At 37.3% G+C, this 17,347-nt stretch overlaps 1 protein-coding gene across 2 annotated transcripts in view; it reads right to left on the reverse strand.

The window, feature by feature from the left end:
- The window catches only part of MYEF2 (myelin expression factor 2), a 35,722-nt gene that overhangs the window by 16,950 nt on the left and 1,425 nt on the right, over positions 1 to 17,347 (reverse strand). For both annotated transcript variants that reach the window (XM_056135349.1, XM_056135347.1), the window contains exons 2-9: positions 12,256 to 12,464; positions 10,975 to 11,027; positions 9,787 to 9,794; positions 9,590 to 9,683; positions 6,353 to 6,544; positions 5,606 to 5,759; positions 5,028 to 5,077; positions 4,851 to 4,914 (exon numbers count right to left, since the gene is read on the reverse strand). In XM_056135349.1, the coding sequence (XP_055991324.1) occupies positions 4,851 to 4,914; positions 5,028 to 5,077; positions 5,606 to 5,759; positions 6,353 to 6,544; positions 9,590 to 9,683; positions 9,787 to 9,794; positions 10,975 to 11,027; positions 12,256 to 12,464 (824 nt within the window). The remainder of the gene's footprint in view (positions 1 to 4,850; positions 4,915 to 5,027; positions 5,078 to 5,605; positions 5,760 to 6,352; positions 6,545 to 9,589; positions 9,684 to 9,786; positions 9,795 to 10,974; positions 11,028 to 12,255; positions 12,465 to 17,347) is intronic.

The following is a 17,347-nucleotide window of genomic DNA, read 5'->3' on the forward strand; positions in this document are numbered from 1 at the left end:
CCTCCCTCCCGCCTTCCCTCCCTCCCTCTCACCACCACTCAGTTATTGTCCAGAGTGATCATTTCCAGCTATTATATTGAACCCTCCTAATCTTAACTAACTACCCTCTGCCCGCAAAATAACCACTTGTGGTTATTTACAACCACTGGAGATAGTCACTTTAATGATCAAATTCGATTTTGTAGAAAAATGTACTAGTTCTCAATTTCAATGTACCTAAGATAAATTAAAACTATTTAGCACCATAGCACTGTCCTCCCATTGTTCATCGATTTGCTCGAGCGGGCACCAGTAACGTCTCCGTTGTAACACTTGTTGTTACTGTTTTTGGCATATGGAATACGCCACAGGGAGCTTGCCAGGCTCTGTCGAAAATATTTAAAAAGTGAAAAAATATTTAAAAAACATATTTAAAAAGTAAAAAGCCGCTTGGAGCAGAAAAGCAAATGGACTAGGCGTTAAACCGCGCCACCAAGGCTGCCCGGAGGGGAAAGGGTGTTGACCGGCCCGCCCGCTCCTCTCTGGAAAGAAAGATGGCGGCCGCACGGGAGCCTTGTGGACAGCAGGTTTGAGCCGGGCTCGGGGGAGCGGCGGGGACCTCATGGGAAGGGGGGCTTTGTGGGCCGTCCCCCACGCCCCACCGAGGTCGCCAGCTGCCCCCCACGAGCGGCTCTCCGGCACGGCCACGACTCCAGGGCACAGAAACCAATCTCTTAACTAGCTAACTTTTAATAGAAATTCTTCCAGGGTCAATAAGTAAAATAGCAGAAATCCAAAACCGTGGCCGCGCAACATCATTTTATTCTTAAACCAAGTTGTAGAAAGCAAATCATTTCACAACGCTGTTTCAGCATATCTGATTGTGGGGGGTGGGTCGTAAACTCTAAACAATAATTGTGCATCTTCTATCGAAACAATCTATCTAGTCAAAGTAGATAGAGTATTAACTAGAACTCATCTGCCTCACAAGAATTGGGAGGGGTGGGAGGTGGGGGTCTATTGGGGTTCGGGGTTAAAAATAAGTATTGGTAAAGGGAAATGTGTTTGATATTTACATGACTGAGACCTAAACCCGAAAGCTCTGTAACTTTTCCCACAGTGATTCAATAAAGAAATAATTTAAAAAAAAAAAAAGTAAAAAGAAAGAAACAGGTAAAATCACTATTTTAGTGAGATATTACCAAATGGGCCTCAATTATAGTAAAAGAAGGTAAAATATTAGTAGGGATGACAATTAAAATAATTAGTAATCTAATGAATATTCACAGAACTGTAATATCTATAAAAATGTGTCATATTTTAGCTATAATATTATATCCAAATCAATCCCAAAAAATTAAATATTGACCATCTGAGAGCACACTTTTATGTTAGAAACTAAAAAGACAAATTCTTCAAATGTTTGAAAATTCAAAAATACATGGCTTATAAATAGATAACAGAAATTTAGTAATATGTTAAAAATCAAATTAGAACAAAAATATTCTATGGCAAAACCTGTTCATAGCAACCAAATTTATAGTCAGATTATCTATTTTAAAAAGATGAAAGAAATGAGTGAAGTAGTCAACTCAAGAAGTCAGAACAAAACTCAAACTAAACTCAAATGTAGAGAGCAGAAATCATGACAGAGAAAATGAAATTCATCTCATTTTCTAAAGGAATAGCAAAATACATCTCTAAATAAAATTAACCAAGCAAAAAGAGAAATTGCTTGTAGCTTCTTAATAACTTAAAAAACAACGATCTGAGGCCAGAGTGATAGTACAGTGGGTAGGATGTTTGCCTTGCATGCGGCCAACCCGGGTTTGATCCCTGGTGTCCCATCTGTCCCCTGAGCACTGCCAGGAGTAATTTTTGAGTGCAGAGCCAGGAGTAACCCCTGAGCATCGCCAGGTGTGACCCCAAAAGGAAAAAAAAACAACGATGTGGCAGACTTAATTTCTATGCCAGTATCTATGCCAATAAACCTGAAAATGAAAAATTCTTAAACAGGAGTTACCAGAATTTACTCAAGAAGCAGTACAAAATTTAAAAATTCAGTTGTAGTCTTCCCAGTGTCTGATAGCCACAGTTTTACAAGAAATTTTGAGCAAATACTGTTAGAACCAACTGTGGCAGTGTTCGGAGGCCATCAGTTACCTCAGAGTCTCCCTTTCAGCCCCTCTGAGTGATCTCCCGCAAAGACAGAACAAATTATTTTAATATAAAAATAAAATCTCTCCACTTAGAATTGCTTCAAATAAAAAAGCAGGATAATCTAACAAAAAACAATAAAATAAAACACGGAATCAGGTGTTAATATGGAATTAAGTCTAGAGAGCTTAATGGGCTGAGTGCATTTGTTTCATAAAGGACACCCAGATCTGATCCCCTGTATTGTGTGAACCTCCCATCACCATCAGTTGTGACTCCGGGCCACAGAACTAGAGTTGAATCTGAGAACTGCAGGGTATGCTCACCCCACACAAAAAGGAAGGAATCAGAGCTACATCTATAAACATAAATTAATTAAAAAGAGTATTCATCAAAATCAGTAAGTTACACACAATTATAAATAATAAGACATCATGAACACCCAACTTAACATGCATCAAAACAAGTCCACATAATGCTTAGGGACACATAAACATACATTGAAATGTAAGTGATAAATATGAGGCATCAGTTGTTGATGCGTAAGGGACCTGGTGGGAAATGGCCTGGGGAATTGGAAAATAAAACTATTTGAAAAATTTTACACAGTGGTAGGGCGTTTGCCTTGCACATAGTCAACATGACCGACCCAAGTTCAATTCCTCCGCCTCTCTCGGAGAGCCCGGCAAGCTACCGAGAGTACCTTGCCCCCACGGCAGAGCCTGGCAAGCTACCAGTGATGTATTCGATATGCCAAACACAGTAACAACAAAGTCTCCAATGAAGACGTTACTGGGCCCGCTCCAGCAAATCGATGAACAGTGGGAGGACAGTGATTGTAAAATAAAATAAAAAATAAATATGGCATGTATCAGCCACATGAATAATTTTATTTTGTCTGCATGTTGAAAAAATTATGGTAAAAACTTTAATATCCCGAAAAAACACAGTGCAATTGTAGGAATAGGAGCTAGTTTATATTATTTATATTATGCCAGAATGATTCTAATTCTAATATCTGGACAACATGGAATATAGTAAAACAAGGGGGTACGGTGCCGCCAGCAGGTCAATCTGTAACAGTAAGGCCAGTGTATCAGCAGCCTGATGGTGCCTTCACACTTCTAGATACCCCACAATTGCTGCTGTGCCTCTGGCCAGACCCCTACAACTTGGGGTTAAGTTTACCAAGAAAGTCACTGTCATTGTCACTGTCTCCCGTTGTTCAAAGTAAATGGCCAAAAGTTAGGTATGTGGGAGACACACCCACAAACCACCTCCGGCTCAGCTGTATAATTAGAGGCAAGGCCGCTCTGGTTCCTGATCAAACTGCTGAACTGCCATGATCCCAGACTCAGAAACAAATCTCAGAACCCAGCAGCTTTTGGTAGAAATGTGTGCAGCAGACCCTACAGTAGGTTACCAGTGCCGGGCCACCCCTGGTGAAAATAAATGTTTCATGCCTTGGCCTGTTCCCCTGGTGGCTCAGTGGCCACCATCCTCCAGAGACCACTGGAAAGTCAGGTTTGGGCCTGCAGTGACAAGACACACAGGGCCTCATTGGATGGGGTTGGAGCTGGCCCTTTCCTCCTCGCCCCAATGAGACACTGAGTCACGGCCCACAAACGGCCTCTCTGGCTCCTGATCAAGCTGCTTAATGGCCCTGATTTCAGAGACTTAGGAACAAATCTCAGAACCCAGTGGCTTTTGGCAGAAATGCATCCGGTCCCCACAGTAGGTTACCGTCACTGGGCCACCCCAGGTGGGAATAGGTTTCATGCCTTGGCCTGTTCCCCCTGGCGGCTCGGTGGCCTCTATGCTCCAGAGGTAATTGGAGAGTCAGGTCTGGGCCCTCAGTGATGAGATACTTGGGGCCTCATGGCCCTTTCCTCATGCCCCAACGAGACCCTGAGTCGCCACCCACAAACAGCCTCTCTGGCTTCTAATCAAGCTGCTTAACAATCATGATTCCAGAGACTCAGGAACAAATCTCGGAACCTAGCAGGTTTTGGCAGAAATCCCTCCAGATTTAACTGTTAAAATTTTGGAATTCCAAAATCATGCAGCCACTACTGCAACCACACATCATCATCTGTTATTCATAACCAGCAATAGAAAACAAATTGTCTACAGTTGCCTTTTCGGCAGATCTGCATGCTGGGGTAAAATCCCAAATAATAATGGTGGATCTGGGGTGGAAATATTGAAAGAAATCAAAGAGAGAGAGTAATGTGAAAATCATCTGCCCCACAGGTAGGAGGAGGGTGTGGAATGGGGGCATACTGGGGTTTTTGGTGGTGGAAAATGGGTACTGGTGAAGGGACATGTGTTTCATCACTGTATGACTGAGATTTAAACCCAAAAGCTTTATAACTGCTCTCACGGTGAGTCAATAAATTTATCACTGTATCACTGTCCTCCTGTTGTTCATCAATTTGCTCAAGCAGGCGCCAGTAACATCTCCATTCGTCCCTGACATATGCTAGTGTAGCCCAATGGCATATTGGGGGCTCTTACAGGTCAGGGGAAAGAGGATCATCATTGTTACCGTTTTCAGCATATGAAGTACACCACGGATAGCTTGCCAGGCTCTGTCGTTTATAAATTTATAAAAAAGGAGAAAAATACATTAAAACAAAAGCAGAGAGCCTAGCTTAGCATATAAAATTGAACATGGATCGTTTGTACTGTTTCAAATAACAAATTTTACTTACGTGGTAACTGCGGTGTTTTACTATCATGTGAACGGTATTCTTCATGAGGTACAGACTTGTCATCCTATTTGCAAAAGAGTTATCAAATGGTTAATGTATAATTTAAAAATCTGGAATGTAAAAGAGTAGATGAAAGACAAAGAGACTGGAGGGTTAAAGTGATATATAGGAACTCACCATTTTCACATGCATAGGTCTATCAAACAAAAACTGCCCATTGAACATGGCTGTTGGTTCAGTCAAGGAAAGTCAGTTAAAATAACTATACAAGTACACTTGAACAGAAACACATTTTTAACAATCTTATTAGGATAACGTTTTAACATTTTCATCATCTTTTAATATCTTATTTATCTGTACTCGTCTCTTCTGTATACTCAAAGAAACATCTTCAATTTTTTTCTTGCATCTGTATTTTACATATAAAATATAATCTTTTAAGTGAAACTATTCCAAATGAAACAAAAATTCCTTCATTGAAAGGAATAGAATTTTAATACAATGGACTACATAACTGCATATGATTAGCTCTTGTAAAAAAAGTAGAATAGGGTGCATTTCAAATCCATACAATATGGCTATTTCAAGTTTTAAGAGTGACTTTAGTACTTGGACATAGAAAAGGTTTTATGCACTGGAGACTAAAGTCTAAAACACATTTCTAAGCCAGGCAACCTTAAATTCCAGGACTTCCAACAAATTGCACCAAGCTGTACACTCTTATTTTGAAAACACTAAAGTGTAAATCAGGATACAAATTGCTTGCACTGCTTCAATCGCTTGTTCAAAAGTGACTGTGCCCATTCCTCTGCTTTTGCCATCTTTGTCTTCTTTAATATCTGCCCGTTTTACAGTTCCAGCTATGCTGAACACTTCCTTTAGCTTCTTCCAACCAACTTTGAAGTCAAGCTTAACATAAAATCATAAAGTTATATACCTAATAAAACCCTTTGCCCCATTTATAAATACAAAAATTTCTAAATTCTCAACACTACCAAATTCTAATTCTTGTTAAATAAATCTTGTTCAAATAAAATATCTTAAAATCAGGAAAGCTACATCTATGTTGTTCCCTCTCCTTAATTTTTTTAGTTCCCTAAACAAGTAACTCAACTGCTCAATCCTTTTACAACTGAAACCTGTACATCTAGTTTAACTGAGAAAAGTTCAGATTTTAAAAATTTTATTGCTGACTTCCAAAACCTTGGAATAACAAACTAACGACAACAGGCATATTCACAAATATCAAAGCTAAACCCAAAAAAGCCATTTTCAATACAAGTCACACACAGTAATTTTAAGAACCGCTTTTGTGTCTAAATTGCACAGTTCTCCTGCAAAACATTCAACATATTATGTATACTCTAACCTTACAGACTTTTAAAAGCTTGTTTATAATAACAGCAAAGTATTCTATAAATCAGTAACTGATTCATCTGATTACTCTCACAATTAGAACTAAATATCTGAATGACAAAATTTTAGACTGAAGCTTAACTTACATTAGCAACAAAAATTGTGGAACCGAGTCTACCAGCCTGCAAATTACTGATAACCTCAGGAGGAATGTTTGGATTATTGAGAATGGAAGGCGGTAAATTCATCAACCCCGATCCCATATCGGGTACATGTCCTCCTGGAAATGATCCTCCTGTTCGTTGCAACGCCCTACGAGCATTTTCTCCATCAGGATCCTATAACACATATTGAATGTTAAATGCCACTAGATACATCAATAAAACTATTTAATTAAAATAACAACTTCAAATTCTACAGTAGCTATCCCATCTGGCTGAAATTATTGACCCTCTTGAAGAGTAAGCCTTTTTCTCATCCAAAGAATTCAGTCCAATAAAAACCTGTGGACAGACAAAAGATTTCAGTCTCCAGGAGTGTCAGTTAAATATACCTCTTTCCAATCACTAAAGTCACTTAAGAACTTGAAATTAGTTTAATTCTGCCATCATATATTGTGATATAATACATCCATATAGCTCAAAAAGAAATACTTACTGTGCCGCTTTTCTTTCCAAAATGGTGAATTCCTCACCACTGTATGCCCATTGAAATACGAAACTAAGACTAACTGAAAGTTTTTCAACAGTGGAATAGAATGTTATAAAGTCCAAGAATTCAGGGGGTCGAGTCTGGAGACAGCTCAACAGGCTGAGTGAATGTTTTGCATGGAGGAGGCTAGGGTTCAATCCCTGGAAACACCTGGTCCCTCGAGCACCACCAACAGCAATCCAGGCATAGAAAAGAGTATCCCCAAGCCACCAAAGGCACAAAAATTAAATGCACAGGTACAAAGGAACTATTACTGTTTCATTCCTGTACCATATACAATTATCCCTATTCCAACTTAAATGATTACGATCTGAGAGGAAGGGAAAAGAATGGTGAAGTGTCTCAGCACACACACAAAAATTATACATATATATTCATATATATATACACAGACACATACATGTGTGTACATATATAGAGAGCTTGTTTTTCATTTTATTAACTTTATAAAGAGATATATTTATTTTTAAACAAGAAAAATTTAGAGGGGGTAATAATGATAGTACAGTGGATAGCACTTGGTTTGGATATGACTGGCCCAGGTTCAATCCCTAGTACGGCATATGGTCACCTGAGCACCACCAGGTATGGTCCCAAAACAAAACAAAAAATTTTATATACTTTCCATTCAACTCACTAGGTGGAATTCAAAACATAAAATGAAAAGAGAAAAAGGTGAGAACGCTACTAAAGGGTTTAAGGCACTTGCCTTGCCTGGAGCCTGACCCTGGCTTGACGCCCAGCATCATAGAATCCCCTGAGCATCACCAGTCATGATCCTGGTGGTTCTGGCACTGTAGGGCCAGAGTGTCTCATCCAAAACTGTGCACATGCTTGGCCCCAACATTCCTAGGTGTGGCCCACCGAACTCATGAATGCCACTGAAGAAACCCAGCAAAACCCAAATAACCCTTGCCCATTAAGTACCCGCCAAAGCCTACAACAGTTTGAATTTTCTCTACTGGGGCTGGGGTTGTAGTTCAATGCAGAACACACACCTTACATGTGTGAGGCCCCGTGCTTTATCCCAGCTACAGTCCCCCCACAAAATAAATCCCTGCGTGAATTCTACTAATTCTTTATTTCCAAAATGTTGAAAGAAATAGATCACTCTCACCCCTCAAACAGAATTGAAGGAGTTCAAAAGTGTTTGGGGTACATATCTTTGTTGAGCATTTCCACTGTGGATAGGAAGAATAACAATCATAATACTATTATTCGTACTGCTAACTTTATGTAGTTACAATACTTGGAGTACTGTTACGTAACATATATACATATACATATATATGTGCATGTGTGTAGAGTTATATATCACAATTATACTAACATTTAATGTTTTACATATCTTAATTCACTTGGTCTTGATGACACTGTAAGAAAGATTCATATTACTCACATCTTGATAATAAGGGAATAGAGAGGTTGGACATTTTGTTTGCTGTTGTTTTAAGATTTTTTATTTTGGAGAATTTGGGGGCTACACGCAGAGCTGCTAAGGATGGAGGGTACTCCCCAGTGTCCTTACAACCTGGCTTTGAAATGCAAAGTATATGCTTCAGCCCTCTAAACCACCTACTCAGCTCCTAGGGCAAAGTTTTTACCTCGTATCCCATTTAATCCTCATAAAATCTCTATTAGTAACATCTATTATCAGTGGTAATATTATAACTATCAGGTTTAGAGAATAGTTAATATGCCTAGTCACAAAGATAAAATATGCTTGAGACTCAAATCACTTTGACAAGGACTTAAATCACTGATGTATTAAGTTAAATGCTGACAGTACTGCTCTACTATGAGTAATAAGCAGTCACTTTAATTCTCTTCAGCATTCCAAGTATCCACTATACTTTTTAAAACAGGTTTTAGCAAATATATACATTTTTACATACTTATATAACGTTAAAATGCAACCATTTAACAGTTATATATAATCCCAGGATCAATTATTCTGTGAATAGCTGTCAATATCTCCTCTGATCATCCTTTCATCAGTCATTTACAATGCAATAATTCCATACAAAGGGAACATGTTTGGGGTTTTCAAATTACAGCTATAAATTTTGCTAATAGATTTAAACTCCTTAAAATTTTAATCTGAGTTTCAATTTAATATCATTGTAAATTGAGTATCAATTTTATTCAATCCAGGGGCCAGAGAGATAGTACAAAGGATAAGGCACTTTCCCTGCATGCCACCCATCCCAGAAGATCTCTGATACCACAAGGTTCCCTGAGCACTGCTGAGAGCAACACCGAAGCACAGAGGTGAGAGTAGGCCTCAGGCGTCTCCAGATAACGGCTTCAAAACCCAGATCTCTAAAGCTGCATTGTTAAGCAAACTCTAAGAGTATCTGCTATATTTCTCAAAACAATACAATCTGAACATTGCAGATGACTATGTCAGATAAATTCAGCATCTAAAATTTGCTGTATCTAAATGTATTAATTCCTGAAATTTTTAAAAAAATCAATCAAAACCTGAAACAAATCCAAAGCACATAAAAACTGCTTAAGGGTGTACAAGTAGACCACTATCAATATATGATGCTTTGATAACCAGCTTATGCTTTTTAAAAAGTTGTAGTCAAATATATACATTAACAAAGACAAAAGAAATCAAGTGTCCTTCTATTTGTTTAAATTATTCCGAATAAAAGAAATATTACCTCTTTAATATTCAATGGTCTTCCACTAAGATCATATTTGTTCATAGTTTCTAGTGCTTTCTTGACAAATTCTTCATCTTTGAATTCAACCACACTTAATGGGAAAAAAATTAAAGAAAATATTTATATACTAATACTTTCTACAATCATAAATTTTATTACTTAATTAAAATACTTAGAAAGAAAGAAGTTCTTACCCACAGCCCTATAATCCAGGTAGATTTGTCAATAAATAATATGCAAAAGAAAAAGTATGCTAGATTAGTAGATGAAGTTAATGGTAGATAACATTTAAATCATTAAAAGCAATAATGTAATCAAATTTTGTCTTTCACACCTCTGGAATATATGAGACAAATGACCACAATCGTCTAAGTTTTAAAGTTGGAGCACTTTTTTATTTCTATTTTATTAAGTCAAAAGTAATCTTATTGTACAAATTCAATCAAGAAGCAATTGAAGGAAATAATTTAATTATCCAATAAGCATTTCCTTATATAGAAAAAAATTCAAAGAACGTATTCTGTACAAGTAGTTTTTAGTGTGCATTTTTCAATTCTATTAAAATTCAAAAAGAAAAGGGTAATCTCATTTTTAACAAAGTTCTCTTCAAAGGAAAACTGGTGCATACAAATTAACAGCATCCAGTTATCTATGCAAAGAACATCATCTATACCAAATAAATGAAGTTGCAGAATAATTTCTTACATAAATCCTTGTGATTATTATTATTGTCATTATTTAACTGTTTGAGTGAGATGACATTCTTTATTTTTCATGCACCCAAATGGTTTTCATTAATATAATTAAACAATGTTAAGAGCTTACATTACACTATTCAGCATATCGCATTCTTATTGCTAAAATCCAAAATCTGCTATCCACCAAATCCTTCTTCGTCAATTTATTCATCATCATACAAACCAATTGGTTAGAGTACTACCTCTTAAGTAGTCCTGCAGGGCTATCAAATTAAGTTTTCAGTGTAAGTTTCAAACATACATTCTGAATTAACACCTGTATGCTATAGGCCTCATAAAACTCTTAAGATTATCCATTCAGTGACTTTTAAAATATCCTTGACGACAATCGAAACACAACAAAAATATCCTAAATTAAAATATGTTGACTAGGAAGAAGCATTACCTTAGAGCATTAGAAAAGTGAATGCCTTTTATGAGCATTTACAAAGCCCATCCCTTCCAGGAAACTAGTTTGGTTTGTATATGTGTCAAACTTGCTAATATAAAGCCTCAAATCTTGCTATATAATAAAGTTAAAAAAAATGAAACTTAAGTTTCAAAAAACTTGTACAAGTATTATACAAAAAGTAAACTGCTGAGGAACTTTTAAACCTCAAGCAAATTATTGCCCACAGCACTTACCCTTGATTTTCCTTCCGCATCCTTAAAGAGCTCCACGTATGTAACCTCACCAACTACATAAGACATACAAAAGGAAGATACCAAGAAACAATACATTTAAACACCAATATCTTGCTTTACTGCACACCTGTGCACAACTCTACAGAAAAGCACCTATTATTCACCAACAATAAAAACCAGACCAACATACCTCCTGTCAATGGCAATGTAAATTTAACTAATTTTCAGAAATGTACATCATCCACATTCTCTAAAAAAGCTAACAACCATGTTAACCTAATTCATACTACAGATCATATTTTGGCCAGCATGATATAGTTGGTGAACAAATGCACATATACATACAAATGATCCCTTAGCCTATCATATTAAAAAACATCAACGTTAGCAAGTTTCAAATAACTTTGGTCGCCGACACACAACAGCTGTTTTAAGGTGACTTTCTACCTGAATGTCTTCAATCATGTTTGCCATCAGTAAGCTAAATTTACACGTCATGCTTCACAGCAAGCCACACACTTTCTAAATAAAGTCAATGAATAAAACCAATCAAATAGTTGTCACCTTACAACAGACACACCAATGCAATTTTATTTTAAATTTATTAGAAGAGATCAGCCTCACAGCCAAGTACATAGTTTGCAGACTGTTGAAACTCAATTTTTCAAGAGATACAAAACTAACTTTTACAAGATCAGTATTAAAATTATTTTTCCCCAAAACAAACTATTATAAATGAAAGATTATTCAGGTTATTCTAAGAGCAAAACTGCAACAGCAGTAACACAATTTTAATAAAGAACTGCAGAGGCAGCATCAGAGCAGTCATGACAATGCAAACAAAGTGAATTCCACAGCCAGATTCCAGACTCCACCAAGATATAACAAAGCAGCTTTTGGGAAAAAAATCAGACCTTATTATATTCATACTTTAACACGCTAAATGTATTTCTTAACTAATGCAATGATCCTTTAAAAGTCTATAAAAAAAACTTCAACGAGACAAAGCAATCACTTTAACAAAATTCTTGGTGGCATGCATATATGCTGGCTCACTACGATCCCAATAAAAGGGCAAAAAATAGATATGCTTCATTTATCCATACTACCTTGTGAAGAAATTGTGTGAAGTGAAAGAGGAGGAAAGACTAATTTATATGTCAAGAAATAAAAATCAATTTTGAGTCTGTGTGGCTCAGAGGAATAAAAAAATGGTCTGCCTAGCTCCCTCCCACTTCTATCTGAAGAAGGTCCAAAAGTGGGCTTATCAGAGATGGTTACCTTTTTCTCTCATTAGATCTTTAATAGCTTGCCATTTCATGTCGTATGGGATATTGCTAATGAAAACCCGGTTACGATTTGGGCCCTTCTTTTCTCCAGCGGCTGCATTCTTTTCTTTCGAATAAGGATGAAATCTATTGGCCTTCTTATTTCCTGTCGTTTTCTCCTTCAACTCAGATTTCTCTTCTTTCACTGATTCATCATTCTCCCTAAAAATTAAAAATAACAGCAACAGAAACAAACCTCAGTCGTTTCTCTAGTATGAGAAGTCTGTATTAAATACATATTCATCACTTCATTTCACAAAACTCCACTGAATTAGACCTCAGAAAATCAACTAAGAGGCCTTTGTAGTTTTTAAATTACCTAATGACACTTCAAAGCAAGAAACTGAGCACATTACTAAACTTTTCACTTAAAATCAACACTTTCCCCCATACCAAACAGCCACCGCATTCAACAAAACCCATTTTAAAATCATCAATTTCGTAAATGTTATTGGAATCTAAGAAAAAATGGGGGATGGTTTCATTCCTACCTCCTAGAGTAAATCAAGTTGCCATATGAAGTAACTCTGAGACTCCTTCAGAACTCTAAGAACACTAACTTGCAACATGACAACAAAGGTGCCAAAGACATTGAACACTTGCTTTCCTTCAATCCCCAGCACCACATGGACCCCCAAGCACAGCTGTTTAGAGCCCTGGAAAACCTCCGGAGTATTTCCTGGGAGACCCTACACCCAAAATACCCTGAAAAGTTCCTATTTTAAAGGTTAAGATTCCTTCCCAGGGCCTTTTTCTCTACTTCTTCGGAACATCATTAAAATAGTTACAGCTTTGTATCTACATTTATGTATGTATAATTCCCATACGATATTTTTTTCTATTTCCAATTTTGAACAACATAAAAATTAAGGCTACTGCTGTTTTGACTTATAAACCAGAGTAGACTACTTCATAGAATCACAACATTTTTATTAGTAGTATTATCTACACTCAAGGGATGAGAAAAAGAAAAATCTTCTCTTGAATGTAACACATAATAGAATTTTATGTATCTACTTTTAAATAAGATTCTAATGGGGAAAATATTTCAGTTGAAGAATTCACAACGTAACTCTAAGAAGCTACCCACAAACCATCCATAAGATATTAAGTATCTTAAGGCCCATAGGAAAATATATGAATTTTTATTTTTTAAATTGCAACATACTTCAACAAAATGTGGATTTCTTTTAAATCATTAGTTTAGTAAATTTAAAACATATTATAGCCTCAATTTTAAAATAATTTTTATAACCATATTAATAAAATCTCTAGGAATAATATCCAGGAACCTAAATCTTTTAAAAACTACACAGATTTATTCTGACAACCAATCTGGTATCATAATCCATGCTCTAAATTATATCTTCTAAATCAAGGTATATGGCAATCTACTCATCGCAGAAATGCACACATACCTCTCATTAGAAAAATCATTTGTTCCATATTTAACTTTTAGACATTACTTTCCTGGACAGCCAATAATAGCCATTATTATAGCACCTAAAACTCTATGAAAACAAGGACTATCTTTTTTTTGTATCAATGGCATGGTGACTGCTAATATGTGCTCAACAGAATAATTCGAAGTCCATAATCATGTGAGCACAAATAGCACCCCTGTCTTTCCTCAACCACCCTTCACCCCTCCCCCCAAAATAACCTCCCCCCCCAAATTCTAAAATCCAAGAAGATACATTAGGACCAAACTACTTTTGCCACCTTCTCAGACCTTAGCAGGGATACTTTCTCTATCAAACGTCGTCCCTCCTCAGAAAAGGCCCGGCCAGAGAATGGTCTTCTCCACTATATACGCTCTAACAAGTACCTACTGTCTGACCAAAATGGCACTTTTGAGAATGGCCAACTAGAGGCCAAAAGCACCCAGGAGTTTCTCTGGTTTCTGACTACAACAGAATAAAAAACAAACCCTTTATTTTAAGCCCCCCAAAGAATACATTTACCACTACAGCAGAGTGAATTCAACCAACATTTAAAAAATAATCATGTCCCCGTTAAGATAAGAGGGCTATATGGTCTCGAGCTATGCATCCTTTGCCCTGTCTTTTCTTCGTGAACGAGACAATGGTGAAAGTTGTACCAAGTTCTGAAGAATTAGCTATATTTGATTCTTATATGGATGCTGTAAGCATTTGCTTACATTTCGGCAATTCTATTAAGAAAAATATCAAGAGGCACATCTCTTTAAAATACTGACTCAAAGAATGACAAGAAAAAGCAATTTCTTTGAGTCCCCAGTTAAAGGCATCTTTACGATATTACTAACTTTCTTTTTTCCAAAGCATAAATTAAAATTTTCTATGGCTGGGGTTTGTTCTGGTTATTAAGAAACTAAGCCATACTTTAATTTTTGGATTAATAGCATTTAAATGTGTATATGCATATTTGTTGTACATATTTTGGAAAATATAGGAAATGGCAAAATATCATTTCCTGGATAACAATCACTGATTTTTTCAATGCATAAACTTATGCACTTATGCACAAAAGTACATAAATATTTAAATAAATGCATTCATACTGTAATCCTTAGACTCCTAAAATTCACATCAGCTTGTAATTTTTCTTTTTTACTTTAGGTTCTGTGATTTACAAATACTGTTGATGATAGGGTTTCATACATTCAATCTTCCTACACCACAACTTCTACCAGTGTTCCCCCATCAATCTACCCTTCCTGTATTCCCACCCCCATTCAATATGTCATAAATATACTGTGGAAAAGAGAAAAAGTGTGACCGGAATCATTGGTGGAGAATGGGCACTGGTGGAGGGATGGATACTCGATCATTGTATAACTGAAACCCAAGCACAAAAATTTTTCAGTCTACAATTGTACCTCATGGTGCTTCACTAATAAAAATTTTTTAAAAAAGTCTATGTGAAGAGTCTTGGGGAGATGATGCTATATTCAGAACTAGACAATAAAAGCTAAAACTATTCTAAGTCACAAAAATGTTACTGTCTTAAAGATTAAATCATCCCTAGTCACATTACATGTTTTTTCTGAAAAGTAAAGTGAGGAAGTCCAGTTTTAATGTGATTTTAAAATAAAGCTATCTCTCTAAAATTCAGAATTAAGCCCAGTATGATTCTTTTTTGGAGACGGTAATTGAACCAACTCCAGCAGTACTCAAGTCTTACTCCTGGCTTTGTGCTCAGGGATCACTCCTGGTGGTGCTCCGGGGACCATATTGTACCAGGGATCAAACATGCAAGGCAAGAGCATTCATTGCCCCTGTACTATCTCTGCAGACCCCAGTTCCATTTTTAACTATCTTTTTTTTTTTTTTAAATAAAAGACTACCGTGGCCTGGAACAGAGCGATAGTACAGCAGGTAGAGTGTTTGCCCTGCATGGCCAATCCAGGTAAAATTCCCGGCATCCCATACAGTCCCCAGGGCCCCGGCAAGAGTAACTCCTGAGGGCAGAGGCAGGAGTAACCCCTGAGTATTCCTGGGTGTGACCCAAAAAGAAAAAAAAAAGACTACCGTGGCCAAGACGAAGGCTCAAAGGGTTTGTGCACAATGCTTTGCTTGCAGGGACCTGGGTTTAAGCACTCTCAAGATTGTCCCCCAAGCACTGAGCCAGGAGTAGCACCTGAGCACAGTCAGGTCTGGACTACTCCATTTCCAACACTTCATCTTGCTCCAATGCTTAATACTTTATTCAAGTATCCTAATGCAACTCACAATCTTTAAATGCTCTAAATTATTATTCAATCACCCGCAAATTATCATTACAATAATACTGTTATTTTTCTTCCTACTCACTTAAGGAAAGCTAGTGTACTATTCTTTTTTGGGGGGAGGGTCACACCCAGTGATGCTCAGGGGTTACTCCTGGCTCTGCATTCAGGAATTACTCCTGGTGGTGCTTAGGGAACCATATGGGATGCCCGGGATCGAACCCAGGTCGGCCGCGTGCAAGGTAAATGCCCTACCCGCTGTGCTATCGCTTCAGCCCCACTAGTGTACTATTCTAACAAAAAGAAAAAACAGTATCTTGTCAAACAGTGTGAACATGTTAACCAAATCCTCTGTCCATGAGTTCCATGGTCATTAATATCGACTTCATGTTTTAAATCTTCACCAAGTCTTCGAAGAATAAAGTTTTGGGAATCGAGGCTGACTTAGACATAATGATCTCCATCCTCAATCACTATGGACTAACTTCCACAAAAATCATTTCAATATTGATAAGAAGTGGCATTCTAGTCACTAAAAAACAATACATATTTTAAGGTACTATTTGCTCATTTCTATTGTCTTTATGAATCGCTATCGTTGAAAATACATGGCAACAAAACCAATTGAAGATTCATGTGTTATGAGTCAAATAAATAAATTAATAAAGTACTTTCAGATAGATATATAAAGATTCCCAGATGAGTCTGTGGGAGTTACCTAGGCTGGGCCACTATATGTTCATCTGGAACAAACAGTACAAAAAACCCTGAAATAAAATGGCCTCTTTACTCCAACTCTGGAAAAAGCGGGAGATGAGTTACAATCAGTATGAAGCGTGTGTGTTCATATTTACCAGTGATACTTCTTAAACTCTTCATCTTGAAGTTAAAATTCTTTACTCCCCTCTGTCACTCTCTTGTAAAGCTAAACGACACGGAAACTATAAAATAGACTTCTGCGACTAAGATACATGCTTTGCCACACCCTCTTGTACAGTCTAGTAGGGCCGCTGTGTTTTTGAGCAGGAGCAAGGGGGTCCTCGTTTAGACGTAAGCCAAAATAAAAACCGCAAAAGTACATCACCATCCCATTGGCTTTCACTCCCATTTCTACTGCCAAGTCCCTAGAAGCCCAGGTGTTGACAGGCAAGACAGTAAAGTGCCTCGCTCAGTTTCTGTTTCAGAGTTTCTGAGTGGCACCACTCTCCACCTAGGGGCACACCCCACCAAAGTAAAACGGCTTAGGACCTGCCACTCAGTTCTGATCGGTCGGTGCTGCCCGGCCTGCTCAAACCCAACTGTGAGCAAGTGTGGGGCCACACCGTTCCAACGTCGT

This window comes from Sorex fumeus, unplaced genomic scaffold (genome assembly GCF_029834395.1).
Source record: "Sorex fumeus unplaced genomic scaffold, SorFum_2.1 ptg000111l, whole genome shotgun sequence".
Classification (NCBI taxonomy): Eukaryota; Metazoa; Chordata; class Mammalia; order Eulipotyphla; family Soricidae; genus Sorex; species Sorex fumeus.